At 45.0% G+C, this 24,526-nt stretch overlaps 1 protein-coding gene across 1 annotated transcript in view; it reads right to left on the bottom strand.

The window, feature by feature from the left end:
* Positions 1–6,218: 6,218 nt before the first annotated feature.
* Positions 6,219–24,526, bottom strand: part of LOC144175619 (arylsulfatase I-like) — a 41,935-nt gene continuing 23,627 nt past the window's right edge. The window contains exons 6-9 of the mRNA XM_077704673.1: positions 24,156–24,282; positions 23,342–23,635; positions 15,880–16,322; positions 6,219–6,918 (exon numbers count right to left, since the gene is read on the bottom strand). Coding sequence (XP_077560799.1) covers positions 6,790–6,918; positions 15,880–16,322; positions 23,342–23,635; positions 24,156–24,282 — 993 coding nt within the window. The 3' untranslated portion in view covers positions 6,219–6,789. The remainder of the gene's footprint in view (positions 6,919–15,879; positions 16,323–23,341; positions 23,636–24,155; positions 24,283–24,526) is intronic.

Below are 24,526 nucleotides of genomic sequence, written 5' to 3'. Positions count from 1 at the left end.
GGAAGACGAGGAGCACGCGCACCCGCAGCTGTTGCTATGTGGACGGACGGCGGTCACCGGAATTCAGGGTCGCTTATAAAGTGCATTCGCACCTAATATTAAGGTTGGGTTCGCCGTTATACCAGTCATCATTGCACCCCTGTATATTGTTGTCAACAGTGTACTGAGGAGGCAAGCTATGAAGTGTTGGTCATTTCCGAAAGTTCATTGAGGCAGCAACCAAATGTTTATGGTTTTCAGTGCTTCGCCGTTTTTCTCAACTGCTTTCAATCAATAAAATAATTATTTTTTGTAGGGGTCGGATATCAGGCGGGAAGGAGTTACATACTGCTTGAGGGTGGTGCCTGACGACAGGTGTAAATGGCAGCATGGTATACACTAGTCAAATCATGACAAGGCCCCATTTACAACGTTAAAGCCGAGGGTACCCGCCACGGTGGCTCAATGGCTAAGCAGCTGTGCTGCGGAACTCGACGACGCGGATTCGATTCCAAGCCGCGGCTGCCACTTTTCTGATATAAGTGAAACGCAAACACGCCCGGGTGTACGAGATTTGGGCGCACGTTAAAGATCGCCAGGTGGCCAAAATTAATCCGGAGCCCCTCACTACGACACGCTTCATAGCCTGCGTTGCGTCGTCGCGTTAAACCGTACAATCAATCAATTAAAGCCGAGGGTAACAGTCGGCGAACGTGATTGATAAAAAATGTAGTGTGAGCACTATGCAAGTATACAAAAATTCCCCGCATTTCCCCGAGGGGAAGAATGTGAAAGTTCGAATGCAGGAGTTGAATTTGCGCGGTTCGGTAATGTTCGCGAAAGAGAGATCACACACACAACTACAAAGAAAGAAAGATGCATTTATTCACAGACACCTATTTGTGTTGTCGTTGTACTTGATTGCTAGAGCGGATCTCAGCTTTGAAATTTCGTGTCAGTACTCCTTTAAGCGGGTGCATTAGCCCTTCTCACACCCGATTCCTGGCCAATCCCCCACGTGGGTATGCGCCATGTCAGCGGCCAGGCAGCGCGCGCCCATCTCCCCCCGTTGCCAAGGAAGACGAGGAGATTCCTGGCCAATCCCCCACGTGGGTATGTGCCATGTCAGCGGCCAGGCAGCGCGCGCCCATCTCCCCCCGTTGCCAAGGAAGACGAGGAGCGCGCGCACCCGCAGCTGTTGCTATGTGACGGACGGCGGTCACCGGAATTCAGGGTCGCTTATAAAGTGCATTCGCACTTAAAAAAAAAAGGCACGGACCATTTAAATAAAATAGCTGTACTGTGGGTGTAGTGACAATTCATAATTGTTTACAAACATTGCATGAACCCCTTCTCGGTAATAATAACGTAATGCTTTATTGTTTCTCATGTACTATGCGATGCTGGTAGTGTGTTTTAACAACTTCAACTAAACTCACTCCGTCAACTTTGCACCAGCCAGTTAGCACGACACCTAGTGCTTTTATGCTTTGCCTTTGTTTTGAAGGTCGGCCTTCAGCCAGGCAATCTATACAGAGGACTTTCCATATCGCACATATTTACTTTGAACTCACAGAGTCAGCAACAAGCCCTGCTTTGTCGAACGAACTAGCGACGGAAAACACAACCATCACCACAAAATCTATGACTGTCTTCGTAATACCAAGCAAATTTATTTCATGGCACCTTCTAAAGAGCTTTGAGGCTTCTTCCTCAGTTGCCTATTGCGGAAAATTTTGTGACCATTGAGTCAAAAATTCGGTGCCCGGAATACTTAAAAAACGGCTCCTTGTAAAATGTTTTCCAGGAAGAGGCCTATAATACCGCGATGCGTGCTACTTAGCAGTGGCTAAGGGTGGCGTTTCTCAGCAGTAAACTGCAGATAAAGGGACCAGGATAACGTTGTTCAAAGAGCATTCAGACAGTCAATTTCATCATCATCGCAAACTCTCCTTTCACACCACGGCAGATACTAGCAGCGGCGCGACACGAACGAGTCAGGTCGACGTAACTCGAAAACGGTCAGGTGAATCGATAAGCAGTAGTTCTCGAACATCAACACAGTCCATGGACAACATGCGACGGGAGCAAGGCGTTGCAAGCATGCAATTAGTCCTGGATGCCTTCCCAACCGCAATGTATAGAAAGTCCTCGCGAGTCCTTGCACTTTTCTTTTATTCAAGCCACCTTGCAGGACACTTTTAAGCAACCGTTGTATCGGCTCTTTTTTTTTTGGCTTTATGACGTTTAAATATGGACAGTACCATGTCGGCCATGGGCACAGGTACAAGTAATGAGGGGTGCAACATCATTCGCATGTGGGGACTTCCTACCACAGCGAATTTGTCGTTCCTTGTTAAGCAACTACAAGCAGTGCTGTCAAAAGAGCCACCAGTATGCACAACTATATCTCTTAAAATCCATGGTGTGTTTGTCTCGTGGTTACAGAGAATGCGTCGTATCTTCTCAATCCACGTTCAGAGCGTCCAGCACTGAGACCCAGAAACCACCTTGCACGCTCAAAGGAGCCCAGAACTCTGTATCCTCACCTTATTTGTCGGTGAATATTTAGAAGAAACGTCTTGCGGGAATCGGCAACAGGAAAACAATTGCCATAACCTATCTACAGCAACAGCGCCACCTATAGCACAGACGTCACACTGCTTGCCCATGCGCTTCCAAGCAATCTCTATTCCCAAGAAACAATTTTTTATCCATTTAGTCTATGTCGCCTTTCTGTTTCTTCAAGAGCAGCTTGTTCAGTGTAAATATGGTAAAAACAAGCTACATTTATCCTGAAAGACTTTCCCGCGAATGTCCGAAGCCAGCGTCGGTAAATCAGTTTAAAGGGGGATAAAATTCGAGCGGCACTTCATGACGCACTTTTGCATTCAATAGGCATTGGAATTGGTCATAAATACTCCGAAATGACCTGTGAACTGTAGAATTCTGATGATGGGTGGGTTTTATTGGCACACGGCCGGCTGGTGCAAACAGTGCCGGAGCAGTTGTTATATATGAGAGATGAAGAGGTAATACTAAAACCGGTTAGAAGAACGGAAGTAAAATCAGTGAAAGAGAATGAGGATGGCTGGTGTAGAAGACTAGTTTGTGATTATGCGTGGTATGAAATTAGGTCTAAAAGTTTTACTTCCTCTAAATAGTTAAAAATGCGCTTGACAGAAAACTCGTTAGGAAAATAGTATTTTTCAATGCAGCATATGTCACCTTAACAGATTTTATGTACATCTGTTTGTCATCTTCGCTCATTTTTATACACTTCTTTGTGTATGTGTTGTCGTTTATTTTTTTTTTGTCACAGAACGCGTGGGGCCTAAACCGTTCTCATTGTTTTAATATTTGTTTCTCTGGATCAACATAGGATGTATTAAGCCGCCGCGCGCTGTTCTTCGCTCTGCCAATGTATCAGGGGTCTAGGCCTTGGTCAAGTGTTGAAAAAGACTTTTTGCCTACACCCTCGCGTCACTGCTTCTTTTGTAAGTGTGTGGTGCTAAATAAACTTGAAACTTGAAACTTGAAACTGGAAGGTAAGACCGGAACAACACTGGGTGTGGTGGGATGTGTTGTCAGTAAAGTTGAGGAAAGTGCTTGTGTCGTATTGTGTCGATTGCTTTGCATTGAAGTACGTGGGTCACGGATAGGGCGTCTCCACACCTTGCTACACAGGCATCTTGGAGACCCCGTCAGCAGGTAGGAGTGTGTTAAATGGGTGTGACCTATCCGTCACCTAGCTTAGCCAACTTTGTGTGTATGTTGTGTGTGTCAGGGGTGTATGTTCCTCCCAATAGTGGCTTTGTTACGGGCAGTTACTTGTCTGTCTCTTCATTCCAGTGCGCTCACCGTGTTTTGCGAAGGGTTTGTCTGATATCTGACTTAAGGTCAGTGTAAGGTAGTATTGTTATGTTCACTGTATTTGTAAGCGCAGCAGCAGCCGCCATTTGATTCGCTGTCTCGTTTCCGGGGATACGCGAGTGACCTGGAACCCGGCAGACGGCCACTTCAAGAATTAACAAGTATGCTGACATACTGGCCTTGTAAACTAAATTAAAAACATGATTTTTGCAAGACGGCTTACATGCCAATGCACGAACCACGCTCAAAGAATCTGTGGGGAGATGATAGACTTAGGTATTTTATGTTGGACAGTGTGATTTAAAAGCAGAAATATACCACAAGTTTCTGCCGTAAAGATGCTGTTTTTGGGTTTCAGGGTCCTGCAAACCCCGAATTGTGGTCCATGCGCCGCACACGACACGCTAAGGGAGGTTTTAGATGCGTCGCTAAAAAATTATGCACGCCTGTATTTCTCTTGAAGAAACAAGGAGCGCTGCAAAATTGCAGTGGCCGGCGCTCGTTTTTTATTAACGGCTACAATAAACAAGTTGCATATCACAGGCCGAGCTGCCATAGTGGTAAAAAGTCAGAAAGGGTTGATTTGCAGGTGTCTGAAAAGGTGACAGATAGTTATGACGCTTCTTCGCTCACTCTATGGGAGAACGGAGCAGAAGTAGATGGACGATTTAAAAGAAGTTGGGACATGGGTATATCGCAAATAAAGGTTCCAAACAAGGGTGGGTTATTGACGAAATTTTAAAAAAGCGCAAAGAAGGTTCATGTATGTTCGCTATTGATCCAGGGACCATTTATCGCACTCGACATATACGCTTTGTACGGGGCTAGTGCGGAAAGCGCCCGACGCGAGGCGAAGCCCCAAGTGCAGCACTGACCTAACATTTTCAGTGCTGTTTTTGTTGCTGAACCATACACCACGCTTCCATAGTCCAAGCGGGACCCCGCCAAGCTTGTCAAAACACGTAAGAAGAGCTGTTGCCGGCACCCTAGGATTGGTGTGAAAGAACATTTAGAAAGTTTATTGTTTTAAGACATTTATGTTTGAGCTCTTTGATATGAGGAATGAATGTAAGTTTTTGATCTAAGACGACGCCTAAAACGTTGTTTTCCTTTTGTAAAGGAATCTAGTCGCCATTCAGTTTAATTTCATGATCGGGCTGAATACCGCGCGTCTTTCAGAAGACGATGCAGGTAATTTTCCCCGGATTAAGCTTAAAACGATTTTGATCTGCCTAGCAAGCAAGCTTGTTTCCTTTAAGCTTGACCTGTCGTTCACATATAGACAATTACACGATTTAAAATATATTTGTACGTTGTCCAATTACATCGAACAAGAAGTTGATGGCAATGATACCTTCCGAACGGAATTCATCTTGACTATAAACAAGGTGTGGCTCAGAACGCCACCTTGGGGCACGCCATTCTCCTTCGCATGAATGTTTTATAGTGCTGACCCAATTCTGACACGAAATGTTCTTTTAGACATGTAACTAGGAATTGTGTTTAGTATGTTACCTGATATACGAAAAGATTATAATTCTTGAAGAATGCCATAGTACCATGCAGTATCATATGCCTTTTCAATAACAAAGGACACCGTCATGCAACATTGCTTATGTAGGTAGAATGGTTTAATGTAGGATTCTAAGGCTACTACCTCATCATTTGTAGAACTCCGGAATTCTAGTTTATAAAGTACTCAGCAATGCTCGGGCCCTCTTTTTTGTCGTTTTAAGTGAATTTAAACGTATAAAAATTAATCAAAGCTTGCATTCACATGCAATACTTGAATGGCGGAGCTGTTATAGATGAGTGTTGCCGGATACATAGTTAAGTTTCAGTATTATTTGTTGTTTGCATTGTTGCGATGCTCCTAATTGTCATATACAGCGAAGAGGTCGTCGTCTTCGCGGCGGTTGGTAATTGCAAAGTCCTCCTCAGCATTGTAGACCTCCACAAGCTCAACTAGAGGGGTCGCGCAAGGCCTGAATAACAGCGACGCTGCAAGGTTTATAAGTCACCACGCATTTGTCCAGTTTTAAATTGTTTATTTACATGTTGCGAGTTTATTGTTTATTTACACTGTGCAAGTAGTATTCATCGTCATATGCATCGATATCATCGTGTTCCTCATGCAAGCATTACTTGTGTGGAAGCGCTTCGTGACGGCGCTGAAGTTAGTTCTTTTTTTTTTTTTTGCTGAAGCCACTCTGCGAGTCGAGAACTTGAGGATCGCTGAGATGCACCCGCTCACGAGTGCACGGCATTAGTTTGCTCACCGTGGTTTCGGCCGTCTTTTTTTGCTGAAGCTACTGCGCGTGCCGGGAACGCTCGACGGTCACGGCGAGGCACGTGCTCACGAGCGCTCCGCATTTTCGAGATGTTTTTTCCTGCAACGGTGAACTTAAGGCGTGTATGGCAGCTCCGCTATTAATGGCGAAACACGCTGGCACTGGTTCGGCATTTTTAAAATAGCTCGTTGAAATCTTTTCGGATAGCTTGGAGTATTCATTTAGGGTCAGTAAAAATATAGTATAAGCCTGTTTCCCTGCAGTGCGCAAGATTATCACTGATATTCACATAACGTCAGTCGAAGCAGTGGTTATTGAATACTTACGGGGATCAGCTGTAAGGTTAGATCCTAAAATGGTGGAGGCGTTGGAATCGCAATCAGCATGGTCACATTTGCCTAATCCCTCGCTGTCATTTTTCTTGTTCACTGTCATGCCACAGTGATCACAGTCGTTAAAATTAAAAAAGGAGCTTTAACATCTTCGCACTCAATTTCTAAGCAGGTTTCGTAATCTAGGTGAACATTTCCACAACAAAATTTCATCATTGAGCGTACTATTCAGCGGCTTTTTAGAATGGTACAAATCACAGTTAAAAGGCGAGGGGGAAACATAGGTTAAGTATCGAAGCATTTCGGTCCAGAGGCTACGTCAACCACGGCCCCCACAAGCCACCGTTATTTTCTGGAAAGCCTCTCGGATCGAACGAGTCATCCACTGGCGCCACAGCCGTCTCGTTGTACTCCTTGAGCTTGTTCAACATGAAAGAAAGAAGCTGAAACCAAGAACAACAACGACGATGTTCTGTCACAACTTTCCCTGACTTTTCTCCCAAACTTTTTCCTAGTTGATATCTTCCCCAAGCATCGTTGAATTTTAGAGAATGTAGGTTTGTTTAGGCGGGGCCCACCTGTCAACATTCATATAGGCCGTGCTACTTCATGATCCGCAGGCTTAAAAAACATTGGCCTGTACACGCAAAGCTTAGGAAATACCTACAAGTGTTCACCATGGCCTACTTTGCCTATTTTAAAATATAGGACTACTGTACTGAAATAAACACATTGAAGTCTCACGTGCTAGACAGTTAGCGCCATCTAGGTAAAACTAGATAAACCGAAATGTGTTTCTTACTTATTTTTTCTTTCATTACACAAGCGATATATTTCTAAAAAAAGCAAAGTAGGTCATTAGGAAGATTTATTTGGATGTGTGAGCCTTTTAGTATTGGTACACGATGCTTTTTAAGTCCGTGGTCATGAATTAGTAAGTGCCATAAGAATGTGATCTGGTGAGTTCACCTTAATGTATCTAAAGGCAGTCTGTGCAAATATTTTTATACATCGACAAAAGCTGTGGACACAAAATCCAGCTTCCCATATTACTTACGAGATAGCAACAGCATACAGGTTTTTCAGGAACGTTTGTTCCTATTACTAGAATACGCCAGGAATGTTGGATGACATAATGCGAACTAATAGTGACTGTCGCAATCGCTCTTCCACTGTATTAAACACCACCGAATTCAAGACACCTTGCATCACCTTTGAAAGTAACTTATCATTACAAGGGTAAAATGCTTATCTGCTCATGCTTATACACATAAAAACTTTTATGGGTTATTCCTCTCCGATTGTGCGCGCAAAGATTGTCACGTAGCTGTTTGTAAGTCCTCTGCGGATTCTCCAATACCAAAAGCCCAGAGTTGGGCCAATTATTGCAGTTCTTTTCTGCGACGTTTTGGTGTCGGCCTTTCAAACGAGCCTATGGCCGGTTCGCATATTTTTGTGCAGCAGCTGGGTGACCTGCGAAGGGGGTTTATAGGCCTGAATATATCCTGTTTGAGTAGAAAGCTTGGAAGACGCATCTGAGAATGTAAACCTGTCTTCGCGAGCTGCTTTTATCACATTAAGAGCGATCGGGTGGGGTGGGGGTCTGTAATCTTGGTAATCATTGTCGCTTTGTGTTTTTATTACTGCTGCAAACTCGACCAAGACTATGCCACAAGATCACATTGATTGTCATGAACCACCCTACGATATTGCTTTGATCTGTTCTGCCCCTCAACTAGAAGTCCACCACAATTTACAACACCAACAATAACTGACGGACACGTCGAGACGCTGTTTGAGGGAGAACAGGGTGACGGGCCAAACTCATGCGCGGATAGCGGTGAGTTTGAATACTCGTCCTCTTGGAATCCGGTCCACCAGAGACATGCATGAAGGCCACAGCTTTGGAGAGCGAAAAACTACGTGCGGAAACGCGCCGCTTCCACGCATATTTTTGGCTCTTGAGCATCCGTCATCTTCACGTCTACGCCAAGCGCAGGGCGAATCCACCGGCATTGCAGCGAATTCGGGATTTGCGAAATTTTGGTGCCATACCCCTAGCCTGCGCCCTTCTTTGATTTTGTCGCGCCATGTCCGCAAACGTGCAAACTTCTGCCGGAACCCCCCATATATTTCTCGCGAAATAATAAACACGTTCGAACGCTTCAAAGACATAAATATTATGATCGCATCCAGTGCACGCTTAAATGCAGAAAAACTTTCTACGACCCCCAAGCACTCCCAGTAATAAATTGTTAAAGCGTTAGGGGCTAGTTTTCAAATGTGGCCTCTAATTTTCCAAATGACACTTTTACCTTCGCGTCTTCTTTCTGTCGGCTACTCTGACTGACAGGCTTAAGCAGTTGCGTTTGATATGCCTATGTCAAGTACAAACGTTGCTTAGCCGTCACGCTTACTATTACGGCACCGAAAGCAAATTTAAACTCATTGTACCCTGTGCTGTTGAGAAATTAGCCGAACGACGGATTTCAGTTGAGAAATTAGCCGAACGACGGTTGAGAAATTAGCCGAGCGACAGATTTGAATCGCGGCCGAGTTGACTGTTTTGCTAATGGCGAAGAAAAACTGCAAGGCGCGTGTTTCGAGGTTTAGGTGCACGCAAGAGACTCCTGGTTAGCCCAAATGAATCTCTAGCCCTTCCGTCAAGTGCGCCTCATCGTTCACGTGCAGCTATGTGGCCTAAACCATGCCCAACCCAAGAAATAAGTGAATGAATAAAATTATTTCATAAGGATGGTGCAATGGCGACAGAAGGGAAAGGTCGTAAAAGAAGGAAAGATGGGAACGAAAGAAATAATAACCACTTGAGGACGCTAGAATTCAAACCACGTCATCAATAACGTTAGGGAGGCGCATCCGTGTTTTTGAAGTTTGAGCTCTATATCGGACCGGGCAGCGCCATGTGACCGCACATTTCAGTTGATGCCGTATGGTGCCCACAGGCCTTTGCGAAGATGGCGTAGACAAATGCAAGGAGCAAAGGGAGATAGCGGGGTCGGTGCAGATCGGTGCAGGCAGACAAAAGGAAGACGACGGCGTGTAAAGAGAGGGGGAAAACTGAAGATCGCGTACATAAACATGCAGGGTGGTAGGAAAAGAGAGAAGTGGATGGAGATTAATAAGCAGATAGAAGAGGAAGATATCCAGGTATACGCTGTGACCGAGACGCACTTACGGGATTTGGAGGAACCTCCGGTAATCGGAGAGTACGTATGGGAAGGTTGTAATAGGAAGGCTGGATAGAGAAAAGGCGGAGGAGTAGGTATGCTGGTACGGCAAGGGGGCTAATTGGAAGAGAGGGAAAGAAGACGGTAAAGAACATGTGTGGATGAAAGGGATAGTAGAGGGTAGGGAGATGGCTTTAGGGGTGTCTTACCTGTGGACGGGTAAGGATAACAAAGAACAAAACGAAAAAGTGGTGGCGTGTCTAAAAAAGCACATCGAAGATTTGAAACGTTCCGGGGAGCTACTATTGGTAGGGGACATGAACACCCGCATTGAAGATCTAGACGGGTACACAGACTTCAACGGAAATCTAATGCTAGATATGTGTGAGTACCAGAAGCTGATCATAGTAAATAGGGAACAAAAATGCGAGGGTCAAATAACATGGGAGTGTGGTAGGAGACAGTCGGGTATTGACTACTGCCTTATTTAAGAGGGACTTTATGAATGGTTGGATGGAATGACCATAGATGAAGAAGGGGGCCACAGTCTGGGCAGTGACCACAAGCGCATAAACCTGAGTTTTGAGAAACTGGGGGGCGAAAAAACGGGTCGACCGGGGCAGCGCACAAAGTTAAACAGCAAACAAATTGCGGTTATGGCCAAAAGCATAGAGGCAGACATAGAAAGAAATCCTGGAGAAGAGTGGGAATATGACATGCTCATCAAGACTACGCGGGAAAAAATAGTCAAGGCCGAGAGGGCCAATCGATGGAGAGGGAAAAAAACACTCAAAAGCTGGTGGAATAAAGAAATCAAGGTGGTGATAGAGAGGCGTAAACAGGCGTCTAGAGAGCACAGGCAGGCCAAGAGGATGGGGAGACATCAGGAGGAGGTGGACCTGAAATGGGAGCAGTATAAGCTAATGAAATAGGAAGTGCAGGAATTAGTGCAGGCAAAAATAAAGGAGGACAGCGAGCGATGGGTAGTGCAAATACGAGGAAGGAGTAGAGACGCGCCGAAAAGTTTTTGGAACCATGTCCAGGCATTACTGAAACGTACGAGTGCCACAGAAGGCGGTACTATGAAAACGAGCAGGGGCAGATGCTCAAGGGAGAGGAAGCATTGCTATACCTACACAAAATCATCACGGAGAAGTTCAGTAAGGTGGATGAAGAGGCCCCGCAGCGACACAGAGATGTCGCGGCGGGTAGGCCGGAATGGCTGGAGATAGATGGGGACAAGCTGAAATGGAAAAAAGCAGAGGAAAAGTTCCCCAAAAATACCGCGGCAGGCACGGATGGGATGCCGATGGAGTTGATTAACCAGTTAGGACCAAAGAGCAAGGGAAAGCTACTGCAAGCCATCAGAACAAGGATAGAATAAAAGGCAATACCGGCCGCGTGGCAAATGAGCAGGATGAACTTAGTGTACAAGGGCAAAGGAGTCAGGACAAACCCGAGCTCGTATAGGCCAGTAACCTTCACGTCAGTGCTGTACAGGTTAGCTATGCAGGCAGTGAAGTTCGAACTAGAGCAGTGGGTGGAAGAAGATAGGACATTAGGGGAGCTACAAAATGGGTTTCGAACTAGACGACAACTTATTCGTGGTAAGCCAATGCATAGAGGTGGCGAAGATGCAAAACCGACCTTTGTGGTTAGACTTTCTGGACATTAAAGCGGCGTATGATAATGTAGACAGGGAGCGGCTTTGGAGTATCCTGGAAGACGATGGAGTTGGGGCAAAATTCCTTAGCTTACTCAGGGAGCTATACCGGGAGAACCAAGTGCAAATAGTGTGGGAGGGGGTAACATAGAATAGGACTGTATACACCTACAAGGGTTTGAAACAAGGATGTCCTCTCTCTCCGCTGCTGTTCATAATCTACATGGCGGGGTTAGAAAGGAAGCTACAAGACAGCACGCTGGGGTTTGACTTATCCTACATGAAAAACGGGCAGGTGGTGGAACAACGGGTCCCGGGACTAATGTATGCAGACGACTTATTGTTGATGGCGGACAACCGGATAATCATGCAGGGCTTATGCATATATGCGGTGACGAATCGACGCACCTAGGGCTATCCTTTAGCAGAGAAGAATCGGGGATTATGGTTTTTAACGACGGCGCGGAGCACAAAACACTATCAGTGCAGCAAGTAGAAATACCACTGGTGTAAGAGTATAAATATTTAGGAGTATGGCTGAACAACAGCGAAGATTACACGCAATCGCATGAGGCCACCTTAAGACGAAAGGAAGACGGAACGCGGCTATAATGAAGCATAGAGCCCTCTGGTTATACAGCAAATACGAGGTGGTAAGGGGAGTCTGGAAAGGGGTCATGCTACCACGATCACTTTCGCTAATTCGGTTCTCAACACAGATATTTTGCTACCAATACATTGTCAGGGAATGTAAGCAGTCCAACATCAAAGCAGGACCACTTTGGGACGTTTAAAATACATATGTAAAACGTGGTTACTTAGCGCGGTAAATATGGGACAAAAGTAGAGACCACCCAGGATTAGCGCTAGACATCAACTGAAATTTTTACTACAGATTTCGGCGCACGTTAAAGATCCCCAGGTGGTTAAAATTAATCCGGAGCCCTCCACTACGGCGCGCCTCATCGCCTGCGTTGCGTCGGCGCGTTAAACCCTACAATCAATCAAATTTTTACTACACACATCAAAAGATATACAGGAAGGGCGCATGCGTGAACATGCTCAAAGCACAAAGAAAAATGACAAGGTCAAGTGGTGCATTCTGTTACGCACGTGGCTAGTTAGCATCCAGATATTCTATTTCTTTTTTTGACAAACTAGTATATGCCGTGCTTCAGGTTAGCAGAGATGGCCCGGAATTTTTTTTCCTCTCTGCGACATGGTTGTTTAACACAGTAAAGCCGACTTTAATCAGTCAGGGAGTTAATAGTGCCTTACGCATTTATCTGACAATCTCCAGTAATAAATTGCTGGACTTCTTTTTTGCAAGGCCGGGTATGCACGACTTTGCTCCGTACGTTTCGTAGGTGGTGAGCACGTTAAAATAAAAAAGCCAGTTGTTAGCGCTGCATTCGTTTCAGTCCCCAGTCTCATGTGCTTGCCGTTACAGCCCTTTAAAGGTAAAATGCTTGTAAGCTCTCTCAGATAGCGAACAGTTGGTCATTGCTTACGCGAAATTCTTTCCTGCAAGAAATTGTGAACCCTCTTCCACCCAATCTGTAATCTGCTGTAACAGTGGTGCTGCGGGTTGTCATTACCAACGTTTCGGCATCTCTCTTGTTGGTGATATTAGAGTCGTCTTAGCGGCTAATTGTCATTTCATGTGTTTCCACATAGTTTCGACGAGGCAACAGTTACAGCCATTTTCTGTAAACATACCCTTTCCGCAGATGGCCATGCATCATTCACTGTGCAACACAAGTGGAGGAGGAGAAGGAGGAAAAACTTTATTGTGAGCCAGGTGATGTGGGAGTGGCTCCTCAGTCCAGGAGACCATGGGACGACCTTGCTGTCTCAGCCCTGGACACCAGGAGTTGCTGTGCATCCAAGCTGGCGCTGGTCGTCAGGTTCTCCCACAGCTCAGGAAGGGGAAGGGAAGTGGGTAAAGGAGGGAGGGCTGGGTTGTGTGCGCACCCCAAGATCATGTGTATGAGGCTACATGGGTTAGGGCAGAATTTACATGTGGCAGAGTATTGGGTGGGGTACATCCGATGTAGCCAAGTTGGGTGAGGAAAGGTGTTTGTTTGAAGCCTCCGGAGTATTACTTCTTCTGTTTTAGTAAGATGTGGGTGAGGAGGGGGAAAATGTTGTCTTGATGTGCGGTAATGTTGGGGGATGTCTTGAAATGTGAGCAGGGGAACGAGACTTGGTGGTTCCTTAGAGGCATGGGAGGAGAGTTCGCAGGCTTGTCTATGGGCAAAATTATTGCCCGTTAGTGAGGAGTGTCCCGGGGTCCACACAATGTCGATCTTCCTGTTGGGGGCGTGTTGAGCCAGGAGGTTCCACGTAGTTGAGGCCACGTAACCCGATAAAAAGCTGCGACAGACGGCTTGACAGTCAGTAATTAGAATTGTGGCGGGTGTTTGAGTGATGGCGAGGGCCACAGCAAATTCTTCCGCGGCCCAGGTAGATGTGGTCTTGATTGAGGCGCAGGTGATGATCTTGTCTTTAGTGGTTGCTACGGCTAAGTAATGGGACGGATTGGAGTAAGGGCTGGCATCTGTGTACAAAACGTTAGGATTTTTTCCGTAGATTCGTTCTTGGGCTTGGCTACGGGCGTGTCGACGACCGGAGTGCAAAGTGGGATGCATATTTTTGGGAAGAGGGCGGACACGAATGGATTGACGCCTATTATGGGGAAGAGGTTTTCTGTCTGTGGTTTGAGGAATTGACAAAAGCCAGCTAACAAAGACGCTTACACCGATTCCTTTAGAGCACGCTTCACTTCTAAACACAGTGCATTGCTGCGAATACATACTTTCAGTGACAATACAAGCCGTCTTATATCGAAAAATGGACCTCATACTACTTTTTTGCTTTTTATGAACATTTTTCTGCACCGGAAAACGGTTTTTGCGCGATGGAGAAACCTGCTTCGAAGAGAGCGTGAGACTAAACCAGCCTAGACTGTCGTCATGGCCAGCGCTATAACAGCTCCCCTGTTAATATTAGGCATTCTGTACAACATTTGCATGGATGGTAGGGATAAATAACGGTCGCGCAATGATTAGTTCCCTTTGGATGTTGGAAACAGAAAAGGTTTGTACATCTTTGAATACCCCCGAAAAATGAACAGCGTTTTGTAGTATAGGTTGCACCTGTTTGCTCCTTCCATGAAACCTGCGCCGTACAAATTTGGATAAAGTAGTACCAAACTGGATTTAGATTTAAGTGGGCTCTTTGTAAAAATTATTGACAGCGTGATCCCTATCGGCGCGGACAAATTTTTGCTTTCTTGGTGAAAGGCCGTCACTGGTTGTGTTTTAACAGCGAAAGGTTTCTTGTATTCGCCTTCATTTAGTGACAAGCTATGTTGGAGAACAAAACATGAAAGTAATCTGTTTGAATGCAAAAGTACAGCAGCGCTGCAAATGCATTTTTATGTTCAAATGAATCGTATGGGCTATTTTGTAAACATCCATCCGCTTTGTTTCCATGTCCAAATCGCCACATTTCAACGGCTTTGGCGAGGATACGAAAGTCATTTGCCTCCATTTACGTCAACATTCAACAGCAGCGCCTACAGAACACAGAGCACAGGTCGACAACCGGAAAAAGTTAACAATCAGTCAAATACATTGCCAATATTCCTAACCTTGCATCGCCTTCACTGAAAAAATAATTGTATTTTACTTACGTTGGATCTAACCTAGAATACGCCTCTTATGTTGGGGACCCCGGTTACGTTACATTAATAAATAGTTTAGAAAGTGTTCAAAGCCGCTCAGTCCGCTTCATTCTATCCGACACAGCAAGCGTTACTACTATGAAGGCCGCACTTAACATTCCCTCTCTTGTTTCTCGCAGAAAGCTGTCTCGACTATGCCTCTTCCCAAGGTATATTATGACAATCATGTGCAGCGATCACGTTTCATTGCACACCCTTCTAATACTTCTACCCGTGTAGACCCCCATCATAAAATTCACATTCCTTTTCAGCACACTACAACATACAATAAATCATTTCTTCCGAAGACGTGCACTGGTTAGAATCATCTGCCTGCTTCATTGTTTACTATCACAGACACTCATCTTTTTGGCGCTGCACTTACAAACCTTATCTCAAACGTACACCCCTAGGCCTTAACTGTTTAAGTGATCTTTTTTTCCCTTTATGTTGGGGACGTGAAGGAGCGCGCACAAAAATCAGCTCGGAATTTTTGACAGCGATGTATTTGTGAGTTACTGCTTCTTTTCACTTTATACTTGTATCGTTGTTTAGCAGTCTGTTTTCAGTTTTTGATCAGATTCACTTTATACTTGTTATTGTACCGTAACACGTGTGTGTTGTCTCATGACTTCTTGCAGTTTTATTTCTTTTAGTTGCCTTCTTTTTACGTGCTTTATATTCCAGTATTCATGTAGCCCCTCCTTTCTATAACGCTTTTTGTAAGCCTTGAGGTTTAACATAAATAAAAAAGTAAATAAAGAAAACTTCGCTGCAATATTTCACTCAAACAGGACACTTATGGTACCACCAAAATATCACTTACGTCTGGTCTAACATTGGCAATGTTTCTCAGCTCGCACGGGTCCTCAGCAATGTCGAAGAGGTAGTGTTCTTGCCCAGGGAAAAAGTTCGTTTTTTGGTCCCTCCCGCAGTACACGGTAGCATTCCGTCTCCAGAAGCCATCGCTACATACAAGCGACGCCTCTTCTCCGTAGAAACGTCCCAGCACGGACGCCGCCTGGGACTGCTGCAGCAGAACGTCAAGATCTCTATACGGCCGGCTGCCGCCCGGAATCTGGTATCGTCCATCCCATGTCGCCTGGGAGCTTCCCACGACAACCTTGAAATTGGCGTAGAGAAAAGAGGCGGTGCCCTCTTGACTGTCGATGTTGTGCAGGATCTCCGTTCGTGGTGAATTTGCGCCGGCAGAGAGCGCCTGCCACATGTCGAATCCATCCAGGTGACCGAGATCCTTGATGTCCCCTCCTGCGTTCCACAAGCACAGTAGTTAATGAACCGTGTTTTCTGCTGAATGCCGGGCTTTTTAACACCTCGAAGCTAAATTGGACACCAGGACCTTATATGCACGTATATGTTACGGAATATTCAAGCAGATAATACTGTCACAAATAAATACGGTGTCCAGCAAATTTGGCTGAAATTATTGCTAATGAACACAGGATAACTTAGCAGTCGGGTCTTATTTTGCACTATGAACATGCTGGCAGTTCGGTCGCATCTCTGGTTACAGTTTAACTACATATATCAGTGTTACGAAACTCTAAGGAACGGCAGTGCATGCCAGCGTCCAAAAAGCAAAATTTAGCATTTCTGTATAGGTGAAAGAGTAAGCTTTTTTAATAACTATTGTAATACCCGAAATCGAATCAACTCGTCCCCATCACGCGTTCTACAACTGCGCTTCACCGCCCATGTCAGAAATTATCTAGCACAGTACAAGACATACCTTAGCCTAGGTCAGGTTAAGGATGGCCTACCGTTTTAAATTAGCTAAGCTAAGAACTTTTGGAAGTGCGACGAACACGCAGAGGCGGTGTAATACCCTTTCCACACGGCAAATTTATTTCCATTCCCTATGAATGTCCGTTCTTCATAATGACATTTCTTTGCTGACACACGGGAAAAAAATAAAGTGACATTCGATGAAAATGACATTAAGAACCTAATTAGCTTGTGTGTTGTGCCCCCAAATGTATAATCTCGGCACCAGAGACTCGTTCGGAATGCCCACCCAAAACAGATCCCTAAAGCGTCAGTAGCATTAAAATATATTTACATGCTTATAATTTTTAGTAATTTATTTATTCATATAATGAATTGTAACAATAGAGTTGTAAATGGAATTGTCTCGCTAGTCTCGCCAGTCTCGCTAGCAGACCAGCTTCAGCCGGTGTGGTTGGCGCCAGCGGCCAGGCTTGGTTACATGCTCCATGCTGGTGCGACGGCAGTGTTCATTCGTGTTCAATAAGTTGCTGCTCCTGTGCTTAAAGGACATTCGAAAGTGCATTAAAGGTGTTGAAGCTCTGCTCGCTCAGTTTTCGCAAATATTGAAGCGCGTACTAAAATATTTTCTCTGCGCAAGTTTTTACTTATCGAAGCTGCCATTTCTTGAAAATGACATGATTTTGGCCGTGTAGCCGCGAGTCAAGAAAATGGAATTAAGTCGAATGAATTACATTCGACGGGAATGACATCGAATTTGCCGTGTGACTGGGCCATTATGCTAGGTAACGCGACCGGAAGTTAGTTTAGTTGAGTGCTTATCTTGACGTCAGACGGCACTATAGACGTAGTGTTGTACGAAAGCTACACAAATTTACATTCCGATTGTTTTTTTCTGGCACAAATTAGGGCGGGAAGGTGAGAAAACACTACACAATATAGAAATGGCCCACCTCACTGCCGTTCCATTTTGTACTACAATTGAGGCCGTTTTTCTTGCGAAATGAGCCAGATCCAGAAACAGAAACTGAGTCGGATGAAACTGCGCTGAAAAACAAAAACACGGCAACTTTCCCCTAAAAAAGGGGTGGCAAGAAAATAGTTGAAATAACGCCCATGGATATCTACGGATATCTTAGTTCGTGTCAAAAATGAGCCATATCCATTTTCCCAATGTGAGTTCGCCTTTGACTTGAATGTTTAGACTGTTTCGTGGGTGTTTCCAGTAGCTTTTTTTTTTGCTTTTCGGGGCTGGCTGATCATGAATTCAGAGGACCATTAGGAGGTCGGCGAAATACCTGATGCCAGATATCGGTGACGAAGTGAGCGAAAGAAAAAGTGAACGACATGAAACTTAGAGGTGTGAAGCAATGATTCATTTCGTCTCAACCGTCCCTGCGAAATAAGTGTGGGTACATTTATTTTTTTACTCCCATATTCACCATTTCAGTAATAAGATAAAAAGCCGCCGCCTACAATCTCTGGAAAATCTCCTCCTGCTCCTCCACTTCCCTGAGAGTACGAACCACTTCATTAATGTGAAAAAGATGTGAGCAACCTTCTTGTGAACCGTTTTGGAAATTCATAGCAAAACAATGAAGAGCTTGATGACTTCAGCTTCTTAATGTAAGATTTTCAGTAGAATATTAAGCCACTTTTTCGACAAAAATTCTCACAAATAGTTCGAGGGAGATGCTGTTCCCCGTACCATGTTATCGTGAAATTTTTAGTTCCGGTCCAGGGCAGGATGTTTATCACGTGTGAAAAACATGGCAGTCCCAGCATCCATGAAAACTTCCTTTTTTCAAGTTACATACAGGAACGCTACCAGTTAAAACATGGATGGAGGAGAAGGGGCTGTTTATTAGTTGGTCTAACATGTGTACGCTGCATGCGAAAGCCGAAACAGTGGAACATGTTTTCGCGGAGTGCTGGGACGGCGTATTTTTTTGGGATGTCTTACAGAGAACGTTAAAGAAAGACCTGCCCATTTCAGCGCATGGCATTCGGTTCCTTCCGGTGGCGCGCAAAGATGAAGTCCCGTATGATTTGATCATGGCGCTAGGGTTACATGCCATTTGGAGGACCAGAATGGCTGTGCGACATGCGGACCCAAATGCTCTAGCTGTAAGCAAGTATTTTGCTCAAAATGTCACGCTGTGGTATGAAGTGTACAAGTTACAGGACCCCGAGCTTGAATGGCTTCCTGTTTTGGAAGAGCTGTGTACATTTGATGTTTATTTGAAGTCCTTCCGTCAGCCAAAGTTTGGCAGGCGGTTTTTAATTTATCCGTGACTTGTATTATGTCTGTGCAAAGGGTAATAGATCAATAAATAAAAAAGCCGCGGTGGCTCAGTGGCTAAGGCGTTGCGCTGCGGAGAACAAGGTCGCGGGTTCGATTCCCGGCCGCGACGGCCGCTTTTCTGATGGAGGCGAAAAGCAAAAACGCCCGTGTGTGCGGGATTTCGGCGCACGTTAAAGCTTCCCAGGTTGCAAAATTAATCCGGAGCCCTCCACTACGTCGCGCCTCATCGCCTGCGTTGCGTCGGCGCGTTAAACCCTACAATCAAACAATCAATCACTTCATGAGTGCCATCAGGCGTGCTCACGAAAATTACCTTAGAGAAAAATTCGAAAAGAGCTGCTAAGGGTGCCACCTGCTCTCCTGGTATACCTCTAGGGTTCGTAAAACCCTGTTGCATATTTTTATTGCTGTTTCCAACAATACAGAATCGCACCTTGGTTGATAGCCAATTTAAATAAAGTTCTCATAAGAATGCCGCATCGACTTGAGTGTTTCAATTCCAAATGAGCCAAATTCAAACTTATTATCCCGATATTGGTAAAATTACGGCATAACTTTTAATTACTTTGACCATAAACTTCCCCTATCTAACATGTAAAATATGCCATATAATAGCTTTGATGACGTTTTATTTAGGTCCGTAACAAACTTCCGCTTGCTTCTCAAATTCGCGTCAGGTTTATCTGGCTCATTTAAAAAAACGCCTCAATTTGAATTGAGTGCCCGTATAATACCACCAACAAATAGTAAGAGGCGTGATCAAGCACTTCGGGACATTTTGCTCCTGTCTGCGGGCTAGGTGCGTTGCAGCGCAAAGCTGAACCCGTGCTATAAGTCATGTCGTGGGAGAACCTAGGAGCCTATTTAAAACAGCTTGAAGATAAACTGAAATTATGCAATACCGTGCTCTTCTTTGTTTTCGCTCTCGTTGAATTATCGTTTCTTTTTTACCATGGTTTCTGAAGATGCAGTCATTGATTTAAAGTAAATTCGCTAGGAACAAGCTCCACATAAATAAAAAAAAACAGTTCGACTGGAATGTGTACCTCACAAGGTACAGCTGGGGAAGACGTGACATTGAAATGTATCATATTTTGACAAATCGTCGATGGTCATCCAAGCTAGGGTAAGCGTGAATAAAGGTGCGAAGACATTACACAGCGCCCGCCAATCGCTTCGAATAATCAAGTCACAGGTAGCTCTCGCCATTAATTCTGGTCAAAATGCAGGTTCGCTTTGGTTGTGGCCTAGCATTCACCACGTATTAGGGAGATTCCTGCCAATCCGCTGCAATTTCTGCAGAGCTTGCCATATTCGTAAAGACAGAAATTCCCATCTGAAGGATATAGCATTACCGCTATTAGGCAACATTAGGTAGGCAGTTACTTAAAGAAGCTTCGTACCCCCAATCACCCATGTGGTTGTGTGGGCTCCGGCGCATACCCAACAGTTGCTGCTATCACTCTACCAACTGGATACACACCCGCAAAGTATAACATAACGACGGTGCTGTACTTTCCTGCCCTGAAACAGTACACTTGTATGCTGCGACAGCGCTCTGCTATCTCGCCACCGACTTCCGTGTATGCGGGGGGGGGGGGGGGGGGAGCTGGGGGGGGGGGGGCGGGGTGTATTAGGCAATCACTGGATTTATTAGTCAATTGCAATAAGTGCTATCAGTGGATGTATAGACGTTATGCAAGCTGGCACTGTACTCTAAATCCTGTGCGCGCACTCTGCAGCGTACCAAAGTGTTACACCCACGGAGTATCGCATTCCCACGGAGGTTATTGGTAAATGTTTTTTTTTTTTTGAAGAATTTCGGCTTCTTTTTCATGATCTTCCGGGGATGGCTTACCAACGTCGCCTGCAAGATTTTTGCCGTTCTCAACGCCAAATGGTCAAACACAGCTCATTATTTTCTTCTTGTAATATTGCACCCTTAACCGAACAAATTGAAATATTTCCTTTATGATATAAACGCATAGTCTTAAAAGGCTGGAGGGTATGATACACGCAAGTATTAAAAGCGCCACGAAAGCAAATTACAATTTAGTCTCATTTGAAGAAACTAGGCTTCAATATAGACTCAACTCCCCTCCAGCAACGAAAGGCACTTTTTAAGTGTAAAAAACAGAAGTGTCCAAATACTTTCAAATTAAAAAAAAAATGGTCAGGAGTAACGTCGTATGAGTCAGCCCTAAAAACTTAAAAATATGAATATCAGTGTGTTAACTGCACGTTAACATTCCAGTGTAGCCATCAAATGGGTGTATAGGCCCCACTACAATCGTCCTGTTATGTTTCTTGGATATTGCTTAGGTAGGCGGCCGCCAATGGCACAAACAAGATTCGGTGACGTCATAAAAACGTTGCCAGAAAGTGGCTTTGCAGTCACCGCTCTATTGTTTCTACGATTTCAAGTTCGATAATATTATTATCATTGTTATCGGAATGAAGCAGTCTTTTTAATCACCCAAATTTCTATTTTGTCTTCGTGGCCCCTTAGCTACTTTGTCGGCCGAAATGCAAGTCGCAACAAATACCTTTTCTGCAAACAAACCTTCTCTGACCAGAATTCGAGTTTTTGTGGTGGCCGAGCGTGTGCCAGGAAAAGCGCAATGTGGGAAAGCCAGCTTAAAAGTACTAAGCTTATAACTAATACAAACACATAGAGTCGCTACTGACGGAGCGGAAACTCTCCCTTGAAAAGTGAGAGCGAAAGAGCCGACGACAAGCAAACGCATATCACCGTTCGCGTTTGAGATATTCGTCGCTGTGAATGTATGGCGTAGTGCACGACTTGTAAAACGAACGTCGTGGAGTGTCGTCTACGTCAAACCCGATTATAACGAACCCGGATAGAGCGAATTGTGCTATATATCGAACAAAGAAAGATCCGTTACGCAAATACGCCTGAAACACATTCCTTATAACCAAGATCACATCTGATATATCTAACTCGGCGCGCCTATAATTGCCACCAAAGTGCATGGTCTTGGAGCGGCCATCGAGATGTTGATTGGCTGCGATGGAGATTTTGAGCCTCCCATGGACCGACGTGACTGCCCGGACTTTCCGTAACTGTTAACGACGCAACTGACTCACGATTAAACCCTCCTAGTCAGTGAGTACGGACCAAGATGGAAGCATCGGCGAACGGTGGGAAGAGCCCGCTAACGTTCCCGATGTTGTGCTGAAAGCAGTGCCCTTCGAAGATTGCCTGAGTGTCGACGACGATGTTGCCCCCACTGTGAGCCCCTCGGACGCCGACACCGCCGCCGATGTCATGGCTGCTGGCGCTGCTGGAAGCACTGAAAAGGCGGGGCATGTCGCGAGCGGAAGCCGTCCGATGCTTAATAAATCGCTTTCGGCAGTCAATGTTCTCTACCATTATTGATTCGATATTCAAGGACACGGACTGCAACAGATGAAAATAATGCCTCATGTAAAGAATGCTGTGCTAGTTGACGCCGTCAAAACGAAAGTGAAAACCAGAATCATCCCTTTTTGGGAAAGCAGGTAGTTCCAGCGGAAAGTAGCTTTATTGCTTGCAATAGCTCTAAAGACAGTAGTAAAGATGGGTGTTTCTTAGGGACGACCAGCGTCGATTCTAAAGAGAAACAAAATCCCCTCATACCTTTCACGTGAATTCATCGTCCTCTATAGGTCGCGTCCTAAGAAGCGTCGTTGGTCATCACGTTCGCAGGGCAGAAGTGGGGATTGGTACCGGATATCTTGCTGCTAATTAAAACACTACGGTCACCTTCATTATCCGCTGCCCCCGTGGTAATGCACGCAGTTTAGCTAATTCAAGAATGGTTTTGGCGAATCTAGTCGTGCATACCCATTACAAAATGTTCGGCTAACAAGAGCGGAAAAAGAGCCACCCGAGGGAAGTTGCATTGATACGATAGAATGGCGCACAATTTCCCCAGTCGTCTTCCGTTTTATCGTGTTTCCTTTTCTAAGCTCAACAATTTGAAACAAGTTAATGAAGCGGAGTAATCAGGTACAAAACTTCGTGCCTGCCGCAGCAGCAGCAGCAACTGTTATAATCACCTAATAAAGCAGCATAGTCCTTCTAAACGGCATCTAACCCTGATAAACGCCACGTGGTCCACGCGAGTGAACTAATTACTTTTCTGACGCAGCTCTGAACCAACCAGCCAATGTTTTGCGGCGTTTTCCAGAGTGTAAGGTATGTAAAAAAAGTGGCCTCGTGTGGTTTACTAACCAGCGGCTGAGTAGAGCGTGGGCAACCAGTCGGTGATGTGCATGAGCTGCGACGAAACGATATGGCTGCGCTGCATAAGTGGACTCCAGATAAAAGCTGCTCCCCGAATACCTCCTTCCCACAAGGTGCCCTTCATTCCACGCAGAGGCCAGTTCGAGCCAAAGTTAACCCAATAGCCTCCCGGCACGGCACCGTTGTCGCTGCTGAAAACGATGATACTCTCTTCCAACATGGACGCCTCTTCTAATGCTCCCAGAAGCGCTCCTATAGACTGGTCCATGGCGTCCACCATGCCTGCAAACCAAGCAATGCGGTTATAAATTAGATAAATACTAGCAGCATTTGATACATCTTTGTTGTGTTCGCGTAGCCTTTCATTAGGGCAGCGGCCTGTTTGACCGACGTAATGCTTGTTGCTTGTTGCATATAGAGCCCGCGGAAATTTATAGATTAGGTGAAGAGTGTATCAGCGTTCCTTCTGTATCGCTGTAAACAAAAGAACTGAACTATCGGCTCATGGTTAATAATTGTAAATGGCTTAGTGTTCCAAGTGATAATGTAATTTTTTTTAAGACTCTCTTTTAATGCTCCCTGTTATCTTCGTTTTATTACAGTGACCAATATGGTAGTGTATATAAGTGGTGTTGTTTCAAAATAAATATCAGTGATAGTAGCGCTTCGTCTCGTCTATGCTTTCGTTTTCTTCTCTTGTCCCCGTTCAAGTTTGCGCTTCCCGCCAGTGCAATGTATTACCAACTCGCACAAGCTACCGCTCTTGCATTGCTTTGAGTTGATGATTAAGGAAACAGTTTACCTGCATACGTTGTCCTGTTCACGTCTCCAATGTAAGGGAACTTTTCAATATTTTCTTCAGGTGCCTCAACCTTCTTCGGCCCCGATGTGCTGTGCGTGGCTTGGTGCGCCAGAAAAAGAAACATCGGCTGTGCAAAAAAAAAAAAAAAGTAAATACGTCGGTGTGTTTCGGCCATGGTTTCTCCAATTGGAGACATTGCAGATGCTTTTAAAGCAGGGTTTGGAATGGCGCTCGTTGGATTCTGAATCAAAACATCTGACGCTAAGAGGGAAAAGGACGAAGAATTACGCAAACGAGTAGGCGCTTATACGCTGTGTTTCCTCATTAGCTCTGTTGGTTGTGATTAAAAAATCTGTTAGTTGTGGGCGCTT

This window comes from Haemaphysalis longicornis, unplaced genomic scaffold, assembly GCF_048455015.1.
Source record: "Haemaphysalis longicornis isolate Haplotype H1 unplaced genomic scaffold, Haemaphysalis longicornis Haplotype H1 scaffold_3, whole genome shotgun sequence".
NCBI classification, from domain to species: Eukaryota; Metazoa; Arthropoda; class Arachnida; order Ixodida; family Ixodidae; genus Haemaphysalis; species Haemaphysalis longicornis.
The sequence above is the reverse complement of the archived record's forward strand: the minus strand, read 5'-3'. Positions and strand labels throughout refer to the sequence as shown.